The following is a 23,058-nucleotide window of genomic DNA, read 5'->3' as shown; positions in this document are numbered from 1 at the left end:
TATTTTCTTCAGAAGACCCTCTAATTTTTTATCCATAGGATCTTTGAAAGCACAACTGTCCTCAATAGGTATAGTTATACACTTAGACAGGGTAGAAATATCTCCCTCCACCTTAGGGACCATCTGCCACGAGTACCGCACGGCGTCTGATATTGGAAACATTTTCTTAAAAAACAGGAGGGGGAGCGAACGGAATACCTTGGCTATCCCACTCCCTAGTAATAATTTCCGCACTAGAAGTACTTGTTGTCGCTTGTGCGGGCGTTAACAGTTGTGACACTTGGGGAGAATTAGATGGCAAAACCTGATTCTCTTCTGACTGAGAATCATCCTGCAACATACTTTTAGTAGCTAAAATATGTTCTTTACAATTTATTGACCTTTCAGTGCATGAGGGACACATTCTAAGTGGAGGTTCCACAATGGCTTCTAAACATATTGAACATTGACTTTCCTCAATGTCAGACATGTTGAACAGGCTAGTAATGACTACAAACAAGCATGAAAACACTTTATTTAGTGAAAAAAATATCTTAAAAAACGTTACTGCGCCTTTAAGAGAAAAAAAGCATACACTTTCTGCAAAACATTCTAAACATGCACCAAATTTTTTAAAATTTTGTATGTAGACACAATATAAGTAGTTAAGATTGCCCCACAAGGAATTTTAACATTTAACCACTTAATTTGCAAACCGTATCGAAAATAGGCCTAGATCCGGAAAAAAACACCCTCAGCACCTTGCCACAGCCCTGCTGCGGCCCTACCTGCCCTCAGGGATAGAAAATGTGGGGTAAAAGCTTCAATTTGGCCCAAAACATACACCAGGACCCTCAGGAGTTTGAGCTTGCTGCTAAAACTAACTGCGCATCTGAGGCGCGAAAATAGGCCCCGCCCTTCTCACTCGATGTCTCCTCAGCCTTAAAGAACCGCACTAGAGCGGTTATAACTAGCCATGTGGGTTCTGAGACCCAAAAGTTAAGCCATGTGTGCCCTCAATAAAGTTACCCAAAACGTTATTGCCCACAAAAACGTTAAGCACTCCCAAATAAAAAAAAACGTTTGCTCACAAACATTTGCAATTCAGTGTCAACCATAATAGTAAATGACCCCATATGCAAGCTTAGTAATGCCCTTCTTTTAGCTCTAGGATTACTGCTTACCCTTACCCTCCTGGGTATAATGTCAGCCTTTCTGAAATACACAGTCTCTCCAGAAAAATATGACTGAACATACCTCACTACTATATAGCATGAAACCGTTCCTCACACTGAAGTTTCCTGTACTCCTCAGCCTCTGTGGGAACAGCAATGGACCTTAGTTACAAATGCTAAGATCATCATCCTCCAGGCAGCAGTCTTCATCCATCTGCTGCCTGAGAGTAAATAGTACACATCAGTACCATTTAAAATAAACTCTTGCTTGAAGAAATTAAAAACTAATATTTTATCACCTCTTTCACTTTACCCTTCCTAGTACTTAGAGTAGGCAAAGAGAATGACTGGGGTGTAGAGCTAAGGGAGGAGCTATATAGACAGCTCTGCTGTGGTGGTCTATGCTACTTCCTGTTAAGAAGGATAATATCCCACAAGTAAAAGATGAATCCGTGGACTCGTCTTACCTTATAGAAGAAAATAACAGTGATGGGGTTAATATTTTAGTCATTAAGTAGCAGTATACATAAGAATAAAACTTTTGCACACTGCCATAATATCAGAATAAAACACTCAGAAACACAGAATTACATTTTCAAGCTACCTGAGGGGTAGAAAAGAGTAGGCCGGTATCTTCATGTTTTATTATTGCAGAATTCCCTGGTATATCCCTTGCCAGTACAGGGACTTCTAAATCCATTGCCTGCAAGATAAAGACAGACACGAGATGTGCATAACATTTTTTATATATACAGTAAACCATATTCTGCACAATACAGAATCAAAATGTCAATAAATGTAGCCTGTTTGCACTATACATAAAATAATAAAAAAAAAAGATACATTTTATAAAAAACTGAATATACATATATTTTTAGATTATATATGTATATACAAATAATCAACCTTGTATGCACTAGCTAACCTTTGTACTTATATCATGCAAGGTAGTCTTGGTCCTGAATATATCATTCCTTAAAGGGATATGAAACCCAAAATTTGTATTTAATGATTCAGATATGCAGTATGCAATTTTAAGGAATTTCTAATTTAAACCTATTATCAAATTTTCTTCATTCTATTGATATCTTTATTTAAAAAAAAACAAAAACAAAAAGTTTAGGAGCCAGCCCATATTTGGTTCAGAACCGGGATAGCGCTTGCTGATTGGTAGCTATATTTAGCCACCAATCAGCAGGCACTACCCAAGTGCTGAAGCAAAAATGGGCCGGCTCCTAAGCTTACATTCTTGTTTTTCAAATAAAGATACCAAGAGAATGAAGAAAGATTGATAACAAGAATAAATTAAAAAGTTGCATTCTCTATCTGAAGCATGCAAGAAAAAAACAATGGATTTCATATCCCTTTAAGCAGAATGATTCTGAAATGTTTGTCTGTTTGCATCCCTTAAGGATCAAACTTAAACACTGTAGTATTTGATTTTCTTAACCATTAATATATTCTTACAGGCTGCACACACCAAAAATGTCAAAATAAGGAATTGAAGGTATCTACTTATTAAGTTATTCAGAGAGGCTTCATATCATAACAACTTTCTCAAAACTATTTACAATGAAGAAATAGAACACATATAAATGGCCCGTCATCAAAACAGTGGCAAAGAAAAAAGTAGACACATATAAACAGTGTTCCTCAGATGCATAAAATATGCGAACCACACCACAGCTGATCATAAACACTGACCCTAAACAAAAAGGCATCATTCAAATAATAGCTTTATAAAATATCAAGCAATAAAACCAATACAAAGAAAGCATTCTGAGACCGACAATAAACCTCTGTCACAAAGTGAATGTGGCTTGAAAGTCGCAAGCATGAAAAATGAAGCACTGTAATTTATTTCATGTGGCCTAGCACCCACAATTTTCAATGAGATGAACACTGATCTAACCAGTGACGTGCAGTGACGTCAGAGGCTGGTGAGGCAGTGGCTAGGATACGCCTTCATTCTTTAGATATCCTTTGTTGAAGAAATAGCAATGCACATGGGTGAGCCAATCACATGAGGTATCTATGTGCAGCCACCAATCAGCAGCTACTGAGCATATTTAGATATGATTTTCAACAAAGGTTATCAAAAGAATGAAGACAATTAGATATTAGATGTAAATTGGAAAGTTATTTAAATTTGCATATGGGTTTCATATGGGTTTCATGTCCCTTTAAATGGTGTCTTGGAAAACTGGTCAACTTAGTAAACATCTGATTTTAGTATAAAAGGATTGTAACAGAAACTCTTGCCAGATAACACAATGCTTGCTCTGATTATGAGATCTAGAAATCCATGCCCATTAAAATATGTTTAAAACATATTTTTTACTTTAATGCTGCAATTTATGCTTATAGATTCTTTCATTATTCAGTAAATATAAAAATATCTTGATCCAGTGGCGGCTGGTGAAATTTAAAGATGGTGGGGTGCTTGACCCCACCCCTTTAAATAAAGCCACACCATCAGATGGCACTACCAATTCATTAAATAAATAAATAAAAGGTAGACAGAAACACAGAAAAGCACTCGGGGGGAAAGGGAGAGACGGGGGGGGGGGAAGACACAGAGGGTTAGAGAGAAAGAGAGAGACACAATCACACACAGAGGGTTAGAGAGAGAGAAAGAGAGAGAGAGACACACAATCACACACAGAGGGTTAGAGAGAGAGAAAGAGAGAGACACAATCACACACAGAGGGTTAGAGAGAGAGAGAAAGAGAGAGACAATCACACACAGAGGGTTAGAGAAAGAGAGAGAGAGACACAATCACACACAGAGGGTTGGAGAGAGAGAAATAAAGAGAGAGAGAGACACAATCACACACAGAGGGTTAGAGAGAGAGAGAAAGAGAGAGACACAACTCACATACAGAGGGTTAAAGAAAGAGAGACACAGTCACACACAGAGGGTTAGAGAGAGAGAGAGAGACACAATCATACACAGAGGGTTAGAGAGAGAAAGAGAGAGAGACACAATCACACACAGAGGGTTAGAGAGAGAGAGAAACAATCACACACAGAGGGTGAGAGAGAGAGAAAAAGATACACAATCACACACAGAGGGTTAGAGAGAGAGACACAATCACTCACAGAGGGTTAGAGAGAGAAAGAGAGAGAGAGAAAATCACACAGAGGGTTAGAGAGAGAAAGAGAGAGAGACACAATCACACACAGAGGGTTAGAGAGAGAGAGAGAGAAAGAGAGACACAATCACACACAGAGGGTGAGAGAGAGAGAGAAAGATACACAATCACACACAGAGGGTTAGAGAGAGAGAGAAAGAGAGACACAATCACACACAGAGGGTTAGAGAATAGAAAGAGAGAGAGAGAGACAATCACACACAGAGGGTTAGAGAGAGAAAGAGAGACACAATCATACACAGAGGGAGAGAGAGAGAGAGAGAGAGAGACAGAATCACACACAGAGGGTTAGAGAGAGAGAGAGAGAGAGAGAGAGAGAGAGAGAAAAGGAGACACAATCACACACAGAGGGTTAGAGAGAGAGAGAATGAGAGACACAATCACACACAGAGGGTTAGAGAGAGAAAGAGAGAGACAATCACACACAGAGGGTTAGAGAGAGAAAGAGAGAGACAATCACACACAGAGGGCTAGAGAAAGAGAGACACAATCACACACAGAGGGTTAGAGAGAGAGAAAGAGAGACACAATCAGACACAGAGGGTTAGAGAGAAATAGAGAGAGACACAATCATACAGTGGGTTAGAGAGAGAGAGAAAGAGAGAGAGACACAATAACACACAGAGGGTTAGAGAGAGAGAAAGAGAGAGAGACACAATCATACACAGAGGGTTAGAGAGAGAGACACAATCACACACAGAGGGTGAGAGAGAGACACAATCACACACAGAGGGTTAGAGAGAGAAAGAGAGAGAGAGAGAGACAATCACACACAGGGTTAGAGAGAGAGAGAAAGAGACACAATCACACACAGAGGGTTAGAGAGAGAGAGAGAGAGAGAGACACAATCACACACAGAGGGTTAGAGAGGGAGACACAATCACACACAGAGGGTTAGAGAAAGAGAAAGAGAGAGAGAGACACAATCATACACAGAGGGTTAGAGAGAGAGAGAGAGAGAGAGAGAGAGAAAGAGAGAGACACAATCACACACAGAGGGTTAGAGAGAGAGAAAGAGAGAGAGACACAATCACACACAGAGGGTTAGAGAGAGAGAAAGAGAGACACAATCACACACAGAGGGTTAGAGAGAGAAAGAGAGAGAGAGACACAATCACACACAGAGGGTTAGAGAGAGAGAGAGAGACACAATCACACACAGATGGTTAGAGAGAGAGAGAGAGAGAGACACAATCACACACAGAGGGTTAGAGAGAGAGAGAGAAAGAGAGAGCCACAATCACACACAGAGGGTTAGAGAGAGAGAAATCGAGAGAGAAAGAGAGAGAGACACAATCACACACAGAGGGTTAGAGAGAGAGACACAATCACACACAGAGGGTTAGAGAGAGAGAGACAATCACACACAGAGGGTTAGAGAGACACATAAGGGCTGAGAGAGTCAGAGGGGGAGGAAGAGAGACAGAGAGAGAAAGAGACCATGGGGGAGAACAACACATAAGGAGAGAGATGGATAGAGAGACACACACACACACGGGGGGGGGGGGGGGGGGGAGAGGGACCACTGCATTTTTAAGTAATTAAACAGCAGAGCTACAGAGACTAAGTGAGACTATAACTAAGTGAGCCTATAATTTAGTGTAATGTACAGAGGCAAGCTGCTAAGTTAGTGGGTGTAAATTTTGAGTAAACAAAATAAAAAAACGATCCTTTGCTGTAAAAGAGTAAAAAAACACTAAACCACAAAACCACATTCATTAAATTATCATTTTCACTAACAGAATCCCTTTCAGTAAAATCTTACTTTAATAAGATGTGGCTGAAACACTGCTCTCTCTGCCTCTATTCCTGCTCTGTATAAGGATTCAGGAACTGACAGTGGCACATTCCACTGCAGTTAGAGGGGAAGAACAGAACTCTCTTTTTCACTTTAGCAAAGCTAGCAGGTTCACAGGACAGCAACAAAATATATGAAAGTTGTTTTTTTCCATTTTTGTTTTGTTTTATATGATTTAACATCCAGCCCCAACCCTAAGTTACACTTACTAATGCCTCTCACTGGATTGGTTCAGCCCAAATAGGACTGCCTCAAATAAGCAGTTAATGGGCCATGCAATGATCTTAACCACTTTTATCCAGTAGGTGGCGCAGCATGTTGTGTAATGGTGGGCAGACCTGATTGTGCCTCTCCATTGCACAACATATAGCTGTAAAAAAAAAATGCCGGGGGAAAAAAATTACAATTTTTTTTTTAAAGCCAATAAAAAAAATATATATATTTTTGCCCATATGAGAGGTGAAGCAGTGCCTTACCTGCCTCTAGTGACTGCACATCACTGGATCTAACACACAAAGGAGATAATGTAATAAAGATTTGAACTCCTGCAAATGCTTAGAAGCACTTCTTCTAAAAGCATAATTCTGGACCCTACTTTTCTAGCACAATTAGAAAATGCAAAGTTAAATTATGGCTAACATGTACAACAAAGTAACTTATATACTTTGTTTATTTTGGTAAGGTGATGTTTAATTGTCTGATATTCCAATTAAAACATAAATTATGCTTACCTGATAATTTCCCTTTCTTCTGATGGAAAGAGTTCACAGCTGCAATCATTACTTTTGGGAAATAAGAACCTGGCCACCAGGAGGAGGCAAAGACAACTCAGCCAAAGGCTTAAATACTCCTCCCACTCCCCTCATCCAACAGTTATTCTGCCGAGGAACAAGGAACAGTAGAAGAAATATCAGGGTGAAAGGTGCCAGAAGAATATAAGGACGCCCCATGTAAAATTACGGATGGGGAGCTGTGGACTCTTTCCATCAAAATAAGGAAATTATCAGGTAAGCATAATTTATGTTTTTCTTCTTAAATAGAAATAGTCCACAGCTGCAATCATTACTTTTGGGAAAACAATACCCAAGCTATACAGGACACTGAATGCCAAGATGGGAGAGTACAATAGGCGGCCCATACTGAGGGGCACCAGGCCTGAACCTCTACCCAATAAAAAATAAAAAACCTTCGTCCGAAGCTGAGAAAATTTTAAGAGGAAAAGCCCCAGTGACACTGACTTGCGGTTAGTCCAGAAGCCAAACTAGAGACCGCAAATGGACTCGACTGAGCTAACAGTCCTCCATTAGACGCTGTCGCCCATCAAACGGTCCCCCACCACTCATCTCCACAAATGAAGGAGACACCAGCCGAAACACCCAAGAGAACAAGGTAAAGAAGAACCAAAAGGTCCCCTAATACAAAAAGGAACACCTCCACTATTGAGCCCAGCTCACAGAGACCCAAAGTGGCCCAAACAGGGAAAGGAGGCCATGCCTATACCAAGCGAAACCCGGGATAAGGCCGGACACAGAGACAGTCCTCAACAATGTATAGAACAGCTGCCAGGCAAATACTGTGCTCGTGACGACCGTGGAAATCTGCCCAATTCCACTATGACAATATGAAACATGGAAATGTCCACAGCACAACTTGCTTAAAAAGTGTCTTTATTGACAAAAGATAGAGCGACGTTTCGTGACTGCTGTCACTTAATCATGCTATACATACAATACTCAGAGGTAGTTCTTTTAAACTGTTTGGCTTGGCGCCAATACTTTTTACACTTGAGCGCCACCTGCTGCACAAAACATATTACTCTTTAAACATCCAAAAGTTATACAATTTGCAACAAGACACTTTTTGTTAAAGATACATAGTTTAAACATTTTTGACAGCAAGAAAATACTATCTCTACAATATCTAAAGCAGTTATAACCTACCCTGATAACAGCACTACATATCTATACATTATTGTGAATTAAATTTAATTAGACCTATTCTTCACCAAAAGACTGACCAATCGAAATCCCTATTCATGCCGTGAGGTACTAATGATCCCAATTTATGAATCCAATGCATTTCTTTTTGTTTTAATATTTTCTCACGGTCACCACCCATTCTCTGCGGGCCCACATAATCAATAACCTGCCACCGGAGCTGGCTGATACTATGACCTTTCTCCAAAAAATTATTGGAGACAGGTGCCTCCCTGTTCCCACATCTAATATTGGAGCGGTGCTGGCTAAGCCTATCTTTCACTTTTCTTACCGTCTCTCCAATATAGATGAGGGAACACGGACACCTAATTAAGTAGATTGCATATGTAGTGTCACAAGTAAAAAAATTCCTAATAGTATACCGTTTACCACTTCTAGGGTGGACAAACTCTTTGCCCCTTATTACAGAATTACAACTAATGCATCCTAAACAAGGATAACATCCTACATTTTTCTTTGTTAAATTGCTCTGCTGTAGCTGCTTAGCTGGTCCTATATCAGACTTCACAAAGTAGTCCCTCAAATTCTTTACCCTTTTATAGGCCATAATAGGTCTCTCTTTGAATTCAATAATATCATTGTTACACCTATGTAATATAGGCCAATGTTTGTTAATGATTTTAGCTATTTGATGTAAAGATCATGCTCTTATTCTTATCCTTATGATCTTTATTGGTGGTGAGGTTATTATTACATTTATCTAATACATGTTGGGGGTATCCTCTATTACGGAACTTTTCCTGCATTTTATTAATCCTTTTGTTAAGATTATCTGACTCTGACACAATACGGTGGACTCTCATCAATTGACTCTTGGGTAAGGATTCTACCAAATGACGTGGATGGAAACTATTAAACTCTAGCAATGTATTCCTATCTGTTTCTTTTGAATATAGATCAAATTCCAATCTAAGACCTTCCTTATACACTCTAGTGTCCAAAAACATAATGCTCTCCTCACTGAAATTCAGTGTGAATTCTAAATTTCTCACAGAAGAATTTAGGTCAGTTACAAACTGGACCAGGGAGTCCACGGGGCCCCACCATACGCCAAATATATCGTCTATGAAGCGCCACCAGGCTCCTCCATAGTCTTTAAACCATTTATTTTCATAAACAATATTCTCTTCAATCATGCTCATAAACAAATTGGCGTATGATGGGGCCACGTTGGACCCCATGGCAGTTCCTCTTATCTGTATGAACCAATCGTCCTGAAACATAAAGTAATTCCAATGTAGAATCAAGCCCAATAATTCTTCTATGAAAGCATTTTGTTGTGGGGTATAACCCCCATTCACATGCAAAATTTTGTTAATCACCCCCATACCTGTTTCATGCTTTATACAGGTATAGAGGCTTTTAACATCTAATGTATACAGTACAAAACGGTCACTGGGTAAATGCAATTCTCTCACTTTTTGCAAAAAATCACCTGTGTCTTTGATGTATGAACTACATTTTACGACCTCTGGCTGCAACAATAAAAATAGATACATTAGAAAAGGCAGAATCTATGCTGGAAATAATTGGCCTGCCTGGAGGGGCAGCAAGGTTTTTGTGGATCTTTGGTATAGTATAAAAAACTGGTGTTCTTGGTGACTTATTGTATAAAAAATCTTTCAATTTTAAATCAATCACCCCAACCTTTACTGCCCTCTCCAGGCAGGCCAATAATTCTTTTTGTATCCTGTGAACAGGATTTTGTGACAATTTCTTATATGTTTCAGGGTCATCTAGTTGTTGTCTAATTTCCCCAATGTAGTACTGTTTATCAATAACCACAGATGCGCCTCCCTTATCGGCTCCCTTCAGAATAACATTATTCAATTTACCCTGAAAGGACTGTATTGCTTTCTTTTCAACATTGCTCACATTACTTTTTACCTTCTTACCATCTCTGAGAACCTGCTGTTGTAATTTATTCACGTCTAAATTTACAAGTTGTATAAACGTATTGACACTATCGTTATGGATTAATGGTGTATAATTGCTCTTTTTCCATAGACCCAATTCCCAGAGTCTTTACTGGGGGTATTATGCTTTGCACTCACATCACCAAATTGTACTCTTAATTTAATGTTCCTATAGAACCTATTCAGATCTTTGTTTATTTCAAAAAAGTCAGTCTGTTTACTTGGGCAAAACGAAAGTCCTCTATTGAGGAGTGCAAGCTCACCATCATCCAGCGTGACCCCAGATATATTCACTACTGTCGATTCCTCTGATGTCCTCCGCCCCTCCGGTTGGATTTTCTGACCGGTGCCTTTCTTGCGGTGCTTTCTCCCTGCTCTCCGCTTGTATCGCTTTCGCTCAGACTCGTGGAGCTTGACGTCACATCCGTCGAATCGCCTTCCGTATCACGTGTGGCTTTCTTGTGCTGCTGATTGGTCATACGTCTGCCTCTGGTTTGTTTACCCCGATTACCATGGGGACCCTGTCGCCATCTGTAGACCCAGCCTTGTGAGTAATCTTGTTCATCCCAAACAAATTTTGTCCGCTTTCTTTCTTTTAGCTCTTTTTGCAGGCGATCCATTCTCGCAGGTTATTGATTATGTGGGCCCGCAGAGAATGGGTGGTGACCGTGAGAAAATATTAAAACAAAAAGAAATGCATTGGATTCATAAATTGGGATCATTAGTACCTCATGGCATGAATAGGGATTTCGATTGGTCAGTCTTTTGGTGAAGAATAGGTCTAATTAAATTTTATTCACAATAATGTATAGATATGTAGTGCTGTTATCAGGGTAGGTTATAACTGCTTTAGATATTGTAGAGATAGTATTTTCTTGCTGTCAAAAATGTTTAAACTAAAAGAGAGACCCTGGCAGCTAAGGGCATGGGAGGGAGACCTTTCCAGACCACTTACAGATAGGGACCTCCGTACCGCTATGACGCTGACCAAAAAGACAGTTCATTGTGCAAATACCTTAGAAGCCTACATGAAACTATTTCTGAAATGGTACTACACTCCCTCGAGACTGTCACAGATGTTTCCTACAACGTCTCCTTTATGCTGGAGAGACTGCATGCAGAGAGGTTCTGATATACATATATGGTGGGACTGCCCAAAACTTGCTCCCATCTGGAATCAGATAGCGGACCTCTGTGCCAGTCTCGGGCTCTCTATTCCAATTACTCCTGCAATAGCTCTCCTGCACATCTTCCCAAGAAACGTCCCAACCCATGTTTCTAAACTGATCATTTTTGTTCTAGCAGCCACGAAACTGGCAATAGCAAGGGCCTGGAAACAGGTCCTACCTCCAGATATCGCAGCGGTTACATCTATAATGCAGGTGTATGCCAAAATGGAACAAAACTTCTATTTCAATATGGAAAAAGAAGACCTATACTGGCAAATTTGGGAGCCTTGGTTCAATTACCAGGGAAACCATAGCTAAACAAGGTGTTATGTTAAAGTGCTTGACCACTCCCAGTAACGTACCTAATTCCAAATTATGTCCATCTCTCCCCCTCTCGCTAACTCTTCCCTCCCCCCCCCCTCCCCTCCTAAAATATGTCACCTACTCTTTGCCCTAGCCTGTATTTCTCCCTAGTCTCTGACCCCTCAGAGGAGACCTCCCCCGCCTGGGAATGCACATTATGGTTGCTAGTAGAAGTGTATTGACAAACATTTCTGAGCTGACTTGTTATAGTCACTAAAAACTTGAGTCTATGCATGGGACTAGAGTATTACCCTAGTCCCTATATTTAGGTTTGTTCATAATAACAGAAAAAGAGGTTTATGTACCTGATATTTTATTTATCTCTGATATGCCCAACTTGGATACCTTGTGTGACCACTAATGTATATCTTCACTATACAGATGTAACGAAATATTGTTTATATGTAAGTGAAAATGCTGAACATTTATGTTGTAATCCTTGTTGTGATGCATAACCCTCAATAAAAAGATTTAAATAAAAAAAAAAAAAATGTTTAAACTATGTATCTTTAACAAAAAGTGTCTTGTTGCAAATTGTATAACTTTTGGATGTTTAAAGAGTAATATGTTTTGTGCAGCAGGTGGCGCTCAAGTGTAAAAAGTATTGGCGCCAAGCCAAACAGTTTAAAAGAACTACCTCTGAGTATTGTATGTATAGCATGATTAATTGACAGCAGTCACGAAATGTCGCTCTATCTTTTGTCAATAAAGACACTTTTTAAGCAAGTTGTGCTGTGGACACAGAGACAGAACAGACGTCTCCCTAATATCCTGCAAGCAAAGAATGCAACGGAAGAGGCAAAGTCCTTCCAGTGTCTGGCCCTAGAATACCAGGGTATTTGACCATGAAAAAGTGTGTAATATAGCCAGGTAAAAAAAACCAAGTTTGAGAACACAGAGTCCACAATAGGACGACACAGAGGGTACTTGCGAGGAAGAAGAAGCAGTCAAGCAAGAAACAGACAAAAGCAACCCCCATACAGAGGGCACGTTCCAGGCAACCTAAGTCGTCAGACCTACACACAGGTCCCTGAAAAGGGGAACACAAAAACCTCAATTGAGGTCCCCTGAGAAGAAGAGTATACTCTCAGAACCCGAAGGAAGAGTAAACCCTCTTCTAATCAATGGAGCGAGTTGAAAGGAAAATCTATATCCTAGCAGACTAAGCTAACAGGATAGATTCAACAGGCTCACCCAACCAGAGGAGACTGCGCAAATGCAGTTCCTTAGACCGCTCGGCCATCTTGACCTGCAGACCCACACTCAGCTGCACAACCCAGCCTCCGGGATCCAAGACAAGGAAACAAAAAATTCCTGAAACAGGTGCAGGAACGAGCGTAAGGATAGCACAGCCATCCCCACAGAGCACAAGTACAACCCGACTCTGAAACAGACAACAAGGCCATAGACCTAAGGATCTATCAAAATAAAGGCCCAACAAGTCTGCTTGGAGCCAGCAAGACCCCAGGGGGAACCAATCCCACCTTTCCGCCTCCTATCCAGGAGAAGCGCTAAGCAAGGACTCTATCTCCATAGGGAGGAAAATATCCCCTAAAGAAAAGGGATGATGCAGGAAGGGCAACAACTGTCCTCAAGGCATGAAGGCACCGGATAATGGTAAGAGAAATTCCCAACACAGATGTCTGAGAAAATGACCCCCCTACAAGTAGCTTGCAAGCAGAGGCACAGCCAAGCCATTCACCTGCAGAACAGGGAATCCACGGAAACACTGGCAAGCTGACCAGGGGAATGCAACCCTAAGGCGCACCAGAAATTGGACATACAGCTCCAGCAGCTGGGTATTAAACCAACCACCCTTGAGGCTCAAGCCACACGGCTAACCACCAGATGACATGGGCCACTCTGTGGCAAAGAGTAAAAAATATTCCGAAAACCTGGCCAACCATGACCAGGTGAGGTAGATGGAGCAAGGACAGAGCCCAAGTTCCCACTACCGAGGAACACCCCAACCAGCCCTGAGAGTCAAGATTCCAAAAACACCAAAGACTGGGTCAGTAAAAAGGCCAAGCAAAGCATCAGCAACCAGAAGTTTCAGGGTGAAAAACAGGTCCGTGCACCCAATAGTTCAGACAAGCCTTAACCTAGAACTAAACACACCAACCGGCCAAAAAGCCAGACACAAGGGTATGGATGCAAATCCACAGAATCCAGATAGCGAGAAGAACTCGAAAGCTCAGACCAATGGAAGGAAACACCCCAACGCTCCAAGAAGCAAAGCTAGAGTCGTATGAAGATACTTCTCAGAGCCTCAAGACAACCAAGGGATATCTCGAGATCCCAAAAAAATCCTACTAGCAGGACTAGTCTCCCTAACACCTCCGCACAAGCAAAGGACACAAGGAAGAGAAGGCACTAAGCCTACCCAGCTCTGGAAAACCCAGAGATAAACAAAAGTCCCCGCAGGGAAAACCATCACCCGGAAACACAGATCCCTAAAAGGAGATCCACTCACCCAGAGGCAATGGAAGAAGACCCAAAGGCTTCTTTATAACTCAGTCAAGAGTACGATCTGCATCTAGATATACTAGAAACAGCTATGCATACACCTGCAAGGTGTTAAGAGCTGCAACAGGTTTCAAACTACAAATCTTCCGCATGCTAGACAGCTATCTTGTACAAGCTGTTGGATCAAGCCCAAAAGGACACATCCAGAGGCCTAAAAAATGAAGGCCAAACTGCTCAATAGCGGTAAGGGGCATTAAGCCCTCCCACCCTCCACCACATGGGGGAGGAAACTCTAAGATCTGAGGAAATCAGATGTCAGATTGAGCGACGCAGCAGAAAAACTCCCCTGCCTGGTTATCTATGACTGAAGGCTATAAGGACTGAAACAATCCTTCCCACCTCACGGACCCAAAGGTCTTCTTGAATGCTTAGATGAACATGAAAAACAGTGATAACCTGAGCACTCTGCGCTTCTACCGAACCAGCCGAGCAGAACATTGCCACGTGTCTAAACAGTCGCAAAACCTAACGAACTCGACAGAACCAGCCTGCACCTAAAGTCCCAACCGGCAAGCTGCGTAAATTTTCCCTCGTAGGGGAAAAAACAGAAAAAAGACATTTTTAACACAGGACTAACATGTCCAACAACTTCCGAAGAAGTAATAAAGAGCATCAATCCAGTTTCAGAAGTAAACAAAGAAACAAATAAAAGACATCCCATCGGATATAAATAAATAAAATATAAGGCAACCCGGAGGCTAACGCCCAAAAAGACACGGGCGATACCCGCAGGACCAGCCAAACGGAGCCCTATCAAACAAAACTGGGAAAGATCTCTGACAAATGGCAATCAGGAGATTACTTCATCCCCACATGTCTAATGAGGTGCACCATTCGAAGTACCAAAATCCCCGTATCTGGTAAAGATAGGGTCATTCAATAACTGAAAACCATGTTTGAGCAACACGCAAAGGCGCGCAATCCTGTAATGGAAGGCACAACACTCAGTGACAGAAACCCCGCGAGGAACTGTAGAGGCCCTCCCCAAGGTGGAAGGCCCGGACAATAGGGCACGAGCACATTCTCAAATAAACGTCTGGACTCAAACCCAGTTTATGGTTCCTCCATGCGGGGTGGCGTGTTTCCTCCGGAGGTTGCAGCACATTTTTGCTTCCACATAATATTGTCGATTGTTCGTCTACATAAGAGACAAAAACAAAAATGAAAAATTCTGGCACTTATCCGTCATCCTCCTGGGACGAAAGGCAAAGCATTTGCGTTAACCTGATAAATTCTATTACTTTCACGATGGAGAGAGTCCACAAGTCATCAAGTGTGGGAAATTCCCCTCCTGAACACTAGAAGGAGGCAACACACACGATCATTACATCTCTACCACTTCCTATGATACTCAGGGTCCTATGATAAAAGCTTCACCAGATCAGACGTGGTTTGCAATATTCTTACTTACAGCTTTGATGTGTGGGATTTCCTTCAAACAACCCCTCTGATATAGCCATTTGTGACTATGTTAGTCTCAAATGCCGCTTTTGTGCTTGATCCGTGATCCTTCTAATGCGATATGTATATTCACACCAGGACTGCTTACTGCACTGTAAGTTTTGCGGTCGGACCTTTCCAATCACTAAGGATGCCCAGGAGGGTGAAAAATAGACCATCACATTTCGGCAGTACACCGCCTTTGTCAAGCTCTATTCCTGATGTACCTTACTAAAAACGTATATACCTGTTCTCTTAAAGGGACATACAGTTGGAAATTATTCTATTTTTTAAATGATGACTTTCAGCAATAACCTTATGATAAATAAGTCTGGTAACAGGCTATTCATTTCACACACAAAAAAGGAAATTTATGCTTACCTGATAAATGTATTTCTTTTCATCCTTACTTATGGGATATCGCCTCCTGGTCAGCAGGAGGAGGCAAAGAGCTCCACAGCAGAGCTGCATAAATAGCTCCTCCCTCGCCCCCAACCCAGTCATTCGACCAAAGTTAGGAAGAGAAAGGAAAAGCCAAGGAGCAGAGGTGACTGAAGTTTATCAAAAAATAAAAACCTGTCTTAGAAAATGACAGGGAGGGCCGTGGACTCGTCATATTGTAAAATAAATAAATTTATCAGGTAAGCATACATTTCCTTTCCTTTTACAAGATATGACGAGTCCACGGATTTCATCCTTACTTATGAGATACAATACCAAAGCTATAGGACACGGATGAAAGGGAGGGACAATACAGGAACCTAAACGGAAGGCACCACTGCTTGAAGAACCTTTCTCCCAAAAATAGCCTCAGATGAGGCAAAAGTATCAAATTTGTAAAATTTTGAAAAAGTGTGAAGAGACGACCAAGTTGCAGCCTTGCAAATCTGTTCAACAGAAGCATCATTTTAAATGCCCATGAGGAAGCCACAGCCCTAGTGGAATGAGCCGTAATTCGTTCTGGAGGCTGTTGTCCAGCAGTCTCATATGCAACACGGATGAAACTCTTTAGCCAAAAAGAAAGAGAGGTAGTCTTAGCTTTCTGACCCCTAAGTTTTCCAGAAAAAACAACAAATAATGAAGATGTCTGACGAAACTCCTTAGTCGCCTGCAAGTAGAACTTCAAGGCACGGACTACATCCAGATTATGTAACCGACACTCCTTTTTAGAAGAATGGTTAGGACACAAGGAAGGAACAACAATTTCCTGATTAATATTCTTGTTAGAAACAACCTTAGGAAGAAAACCAGGTTTGGTACGTAACACCACCTTATCAGCATGGAAAATAAGATAAGGAGAATCACATTGTAAAGCTGAAAGCTCAGAAACTCTACGAGCAGAAGAAATAGCAACCAAAAATAAAACTTTCCAAGATAATAACTTAATATCTATGGAATGCATGGGTTCAAACGGAACCCATAGAAGAACGTTAAGAACTAAATTCAAACTCCAAGGAGGAGCAATTGGTCTAAACACATGTCGGATTCTAGTCAGAGCCTGACAAAAGGATTGAACATCTGGAACATCTGCCAGACGCTTAGACAAAGCAGAAATCTGTCCCTTTAAGGAACTTGCTGACAACCTTTTCTCCAAATCTTCTTGGAGAAAGGATAAAATCCTGGGAATCCTAACCCTACTCCATGAGTAGCCCTTGGATTCGCACCAATAAAGATATTTACGCCATATCTTATGGTAAATCTTTCTAGTAACAAGCTTGCGTGCCTGAATGAAGGTATCAATGACCGCATCAGAGAACCCCAGCTTAGATAAAATCAAGCGTTCAATCTCCAAGCAGTCAGCTGCAGAGAAATTAGATTTGGATGATGGAAGGGTCCCTGAATGAGAAGGTCCTGCCTCAATGGAAGCTTCCACAGCGGCAGAGAGGACATGTCCACCAGATCGGCAAACCAAGTCCTGCGAGGCCACGTAGGAGTGATTAGAATCACCGAAGCCCTCTTCTGTTTGATCCGTGCAATCACCCGGGGAAGCAGAGCAAACGGTGGAAACACATAAGCTAGGTTGAACGACCAAGGCACTGCCAAGGCATCTATCAGTTCGGCCTGAGGATCCCTGGACCTGGATCAGTATCTTGGCATTCTGACGAGACGCCATCAGATCCAATTCCAGTATGCCCAACCTGAGAATCAGGGTGGCAAAGACCTCCGGATGGAGTTCCCATTCCCCTGGATGAAACGTCTGTCTGTTCAAAAAATCTGCCTCCCGGTTGTCCACTCCTGGGATGTAGATTGCTGACAGATAACAAGAGTGAGCCTCCACCCACTGAATTATCTTTGATACTTCTGTCATCGCTAAGGAACTCCTTGTTCCTCCCTGATGATTGATGTAAGCCAGTCGTGATGTTGTCCGACTGAAATCGGATGAATTTGTCTGAAGCCAACTGAGGCCAAGCTTGAAGCGCATTGAATATTGCTCTCAACTCCAGAATATTGATGGGAGGTAGAGACTCCGACCGAGTCCACACACCCTTAGCCTTCAGGGAATTCCAGACTGCAACCCATCCTAGTAGACTGGCGTTGGTTGTCACAATCACCCGTGAAGGTCTGCGGAAGCTCGTCCCTTGAGACAGATGATCCAGCGACAACCAGAAAAGAAGAGTCTCTTGTCTCCTAATTCACATCTATCTGAAGAGACAAATCTGCATAATCTCCATTCCACTGTCTGAGCATGCTCAGTTGTAGAGGTCTGAGGTGAAAACGAGCAAACGGAATGATGTCCATTGCCGCCACCATCAATCCGATTACCTCCATGCACTGAGCCACTGAAGGCCGAGGATTGGACTGAAGGGTTCGGCATGTATTCAGAATCTTTAACTTTATGACTTCCGTCAAGAAGATTTTCATGGACACAGAATCTACTAGAGTTCCCAGGAAAGGTACCCTTGTCTGTGGAATTAGTGAACTTTTTTCTAAATTCACCTTCCACCCATGAGTCCTTAGAAAGGACAGAACCATGTCGGTATGAGATTTTGTCAATTGGTAAAATGACGCCTGGATTAGAATATCGTCCAGATAAGGCGCCACTGCAATGCCCCGTGGTCTGAGAACCACTAGCAAAGACCCTAGAACTTTTGTAAAAATCCTAGGTGCGGTGGCCAACCCGAAGGGAAGAGCCACGAACTGAAAATGTCTGTCCAGGAAGGCAAACCTTAGAAATTGGTGATGATCTTTGTGGATAGGAATGTGAAGATATGCATCCTTTAAGTCTACGGGACTCATATATTGACCCTCCTGGATCAATGAAAGAATAGTCCGAATTGTCTCCATCTTGAAGGATGGGACTCTGAGAAACTTGTTTAGACTCTAGAGATCTAAAATGGTTCTGAACGTTCCCTCTTTTTTGGGAACTACAAAAAGATTGGAGTAAAACCCCTGCTCCTGTATTGGAACGGGACAAATTACTCCCATAGTGGAGAGGTCTTCTACACAACGTAAGAACGCCTCTCTTTTTATATATATCACCTCTAGAGAAGTCTCAGTCTTCAGACATTCTTCTAAGGCGTCAAACCAAAAGGCAGCCGCAGTTGTGACTGGTACAATGCAAGCCGTCGGTTGTAAGAGAAACCCTTGATGAACAAATAGCTTCTTTAGAAGACCCACCAACTTTTTATCCATAGGGTCTTTAAAAGCACAACTGTCCTCAATAGGGATAGTCGTACGCTTAGCCAGGGTAGATATAGCTCTCTCCACCTTAGGGACCATTTGCCAAGAGTCCCACACGGTGTCAGCTATAGGGTACATTTTCTTAAACATAGGGGAACGGGAGAACAGGATACCCGGTCTTTCCCATTCCCGTGTAACAATCTCCGAAATTCTCTTAGGAACTGGAAAAACATCTGAATAAGAAGGGACTTCCAGATATCTGTCCATCTTACACAAGTCAGTATCAGCAGCTATAACCTAGGGGGATTGGTGGACTAGTCCACATTTCGCCATTGCAGCTTGTGACATTTCTCACTGAAAAAAAGATCTTTCACTGCCTGGCTGATAATTCCATGTCTGCCCCTCTGAATAAAATAAAAACAGCTATTTATGCTTAAAAAAATAAATCCAATTAAGTTTTCTTAAATTCAAAAAACCCCTCAAATTATAGGCAAAGGAATCAAACTGAGACAACTGCCTGAAGAACTTTTCTACCAAAGACTGCTTCTGAGGAAGCAAATACATCAAAATTGTACAATTTAGTAACTGTATGCAAAGAAGAAAAAGTTGCTGCTTTGCAAATCTGATCAACTGAAGCTCCATTATTGAAAGCCCAAGAAGTGGCAACTGATCTCGTAGAATGAGCTGTAATTCCTTGAGGCGGAGACTGTCCCGCCTCCAAATAAGCATTGTGAATCAAAAGTTTTAACCAATGGCACAGGCTTTCTGACCTTTCCTGGAACCAGAGAAAATAACAAATAAACTAGAAGTCTTTCTGAAATCCTTGATAGCCTCAACATAGTATTTCAAAGCTCTTACCACATCCAAAGAATGTAGAGATCTCTCAAGAGAATTCTTAGGATTAGGACACAAAGAGGGAACAAAAATTTCCCTACTAATGTTGTTAGAATTCACAACCTTAGGTAAAAACGTAAACAAAGTCTGTAAAACCACTTTATCTTGATGGAATATCAGATAAGGAGGCTCACAAGAGAGAGCCAACAACTCAGAAAATCTTCTAGCAGAAGAGATAGCCAAACGAAATAACACTTTCCAAGAAAGTAGTTTAATATCTAAAGAATGCATAGGCTTAAAAGGAGGTGCCTGCAAAATCCTTAAAACCAAATTAAGACTCCAAGGCTGAGAAATAGACTTAATAACAGGTTTGATGCGAACCAAAGCCTGAACAAAACAGTGAATATCAGGAAGTTTAGCAATCTTTCTATGAAATAAAACAGAAAGAGGAGAGATTTGTCCTGTCAAAGTATTTGCAGACAAACCCTTATCCAAACCATCCCGAAGAAACTGTAAAATCTGAGGAATTCTAAAAGAATGCCAAGAATAGTTATTAGAGGAGCACCATAAAATATAGATTTTCCAAACCTGATAATAAATCTTCCTTGAAACAGAATTACGAGCCTGTAACATAGTGCTAATCACTGAGTCAGAGAAACCTCTACGACTAAGAAATAGCGTTCAATTTCCATACCTTCAAATTTAGAGATTTGAGATCCTGATGGAAAAATGGACCTTGAGACAGAAGGTCTGGCCTTAAAGGAAGTGGCCAAGGCTGGCAACTAGACATCCGGACAAGATCCGCATACCAGAACCTGTGAGGCCATGCTGGTGCTATCAGAAACACATGAGATTGTTCCATAATGATCTTGGAGATCACCCTTGGAAGAAGAACTAGAGGCAGAAAAATGTAAGCAGGTTGGTAAAATCAATGAACTGCTAAAGCATCCACCATCTCTTCCTGAGGATCCTTGGATCTGGAAAGATATCTGGGAAGTTTCTTGTTCAAACGGGAGGCCATCAAATCTATTTTTGGAAGACTCCACATTTGTAAAATCTGATCAAAAAAATCTGGATGGAGAAACCACTCCCCCGGATGCAAAGTCTGACTACTGAGATAATCCGCTTCACAATTGTCTACTCCTGGAATAAGAATTGCAGAAATTAGACAAGAGTTGGACTCCGTCCAAGAAAGTATCCAATATACTTCTTTCATTGCTAAAGAGCTGCGAGTCCCTCCCTGATGATTGACATATGCCACTGTTGTGATATTGTCTGTCTGAAAACGAATGAAAAGTTCTCTCTTTAACAGAGGCCAAGCCTGAAGAGTTCTGAAGATAGCACAGAGTTCTAAAATATTGATTGGTAACCTCGCCTCTTGGGGTTTCCAAACCCCTTGTGCAGTCAGAGACCCCCAGACAGCTCCCCAACCTGTAAGACTTGCGTCTGTTGAGATCACAGTCCAGGAAGGACGAACAAAAGAGGCCCCTTGAACAATCCGATGATGGTTCAACCACCATGACAGAGAGAGTTGAATGTTGGGATTTAAGTATATCAGTTGTGATATCCAAGTATAATCCATGCACCATTGATTCAGCATGTAAAGCTGCAGAGGTCTCATATGAAAATGAGCAAAAGGGATTGCGTCCGATGCTGAAGTCATAAGACCCAAAACTTCCATGCACATAGCCACTTAAGGGAACGATCGAGACTGAAGGTTTAGATAAGCTAATACCAATTTCGTTTGTCTCTTGTCTGTTAAAGACAAAGTCATTATAACCTTGTCTGTGGAATCAAGAATAAATAAGCAAGTATCCTGCCTGTTATTACAAAGATCTGCATCCCTGCCTGTTATTACAGAGTTCCAGTCTACAGCAAATGCAAGTATCCTGCCTGTTATTACAAAGAGCTGAATTCCTGCCTGTTACTACAGAGTTCCAGTCTACACTATAAGGTTCCAGTCTACAGCATATAGTTCCAGTTTACAGCATACGCAAGTTTCCTGCCTGTTATTACAAAGAACTGAATTCCTGCCTGATACTACAGAGTTCCAGTATACAGCCTATAGACTTTGCCTTATCTAATTTGCATATCTCTGCATTGCTAATTATCCTATCAATAAAACCATTACCTTTTATTTCCTAAAACCTTGTACCTGTTTAATTATGCCAAAAAGGACAGACTCATGCAGACAAAACACAACTTTAACCCCAGAACCTGACACCTCTGTACAACAGCTCCCAACTACTGAACCTGCTCCCTTGCAAAGTATGACAGCAATATAATCTTTTACATCTGCAGGAATATGAGGTACATTAGACGTGGAAGGAACAACAGACGATGTATTAGTACTAAAAGAAACATTATCCGTATGCAAAAGCTTATCATAGCAGATGCCACATAATTGAGCGGAAGAAATAACATCAGTTAATTTACAACAGACAAACTTAGCTTTGGTAGAACAGTGTTCAGACAGCATGGTTTCTACAGCAACATCAGAGGCAGGATCAGACTGACACATCGGAAGACACCCATCCATATATAGCAAACAGCACTGAAAAACATCAACAAAGGTAATGGTATAGGAGTATAACGTTGATCTTAAAAGAGAGGCAGGAGATGAATCCCTGTGACCGATAACAGAGAGCCTTTGAAAGGATTTCCCATGGGTGAAACCACTGAATCAACAGGCAATACTCCCTTCACATCCTTTTGACAAACACTGCACTCTGAGAGGAATTGGGCTTCAGAATGCTTAGAAGCGCCTATCACAGAAGAAATCAACCACAACTTACTTCAACACCTCTATAGGAGGCAAAGTTTGTAAAAACTGAGGTATGTGTGCGGTGGGGGTGTATTTATAGGCATTTTGAGGTTTGGGAAATGTTGTCCCCTCCTGGTAGGAATGTATATCCCATACGTCACTAGCTCATGGACACTTGCCACACCTTAGCTGCTCTCTGACCCCTCAAAAGAAGATTAAGGGTCAGTGCAGGTAAACGTGGGGATCTATGTTTCCACAGGAGCAGGTACATGAACATACCATAAATAGCTTTCTGGAAGTCAACACATAATGAAAGAAAAT

General features: G+C 41.4%; 1 protein-coding gene across 2 annotated transcripts in view; it reads right to left on the bottom strand.

The window, feature by feature from the left end:
- GLT1D1 (glycosyltransferase 1 domain containing 1) overlaps nucleotides 1-23,058 on the bottom strand; it is a 708,692-nt gene that overhangs the window by 196,519 nt on the left and 489,115 nt on the right. For both annotated transcript variants that reach the window (XM_053701853.1, XM_053701854.1), the window contains one exon: nucleotides 1,759-1,857. In XM_053701853.1, coding sequence (XP_053557828.1) covers nucleotides 1,759-1,857 — 99 coding nt within the window. The remainder of the gene's footprint in view (nucleotides 1-1,758; nucleotides 1,858-23,058) is intronic.

Source organism: Bombina bombina, chromosome 2, assembly GCF_027579735.1.
Source record: "Bombina bombina isolate aBomBom1 chromosome 2, aBomBom1.pri, whole genome shotgun sequence".
NCBI classification, from domain to species: domain Eukaryota; kingdom Metazoa; phylum Chordata; class Amphibia; order Anura; family Bombinatoridae; genus Bombina; species Bombina bombina.
This window is presented reverse-complemented; position numbering and strand designations above follow the sequence as displayed.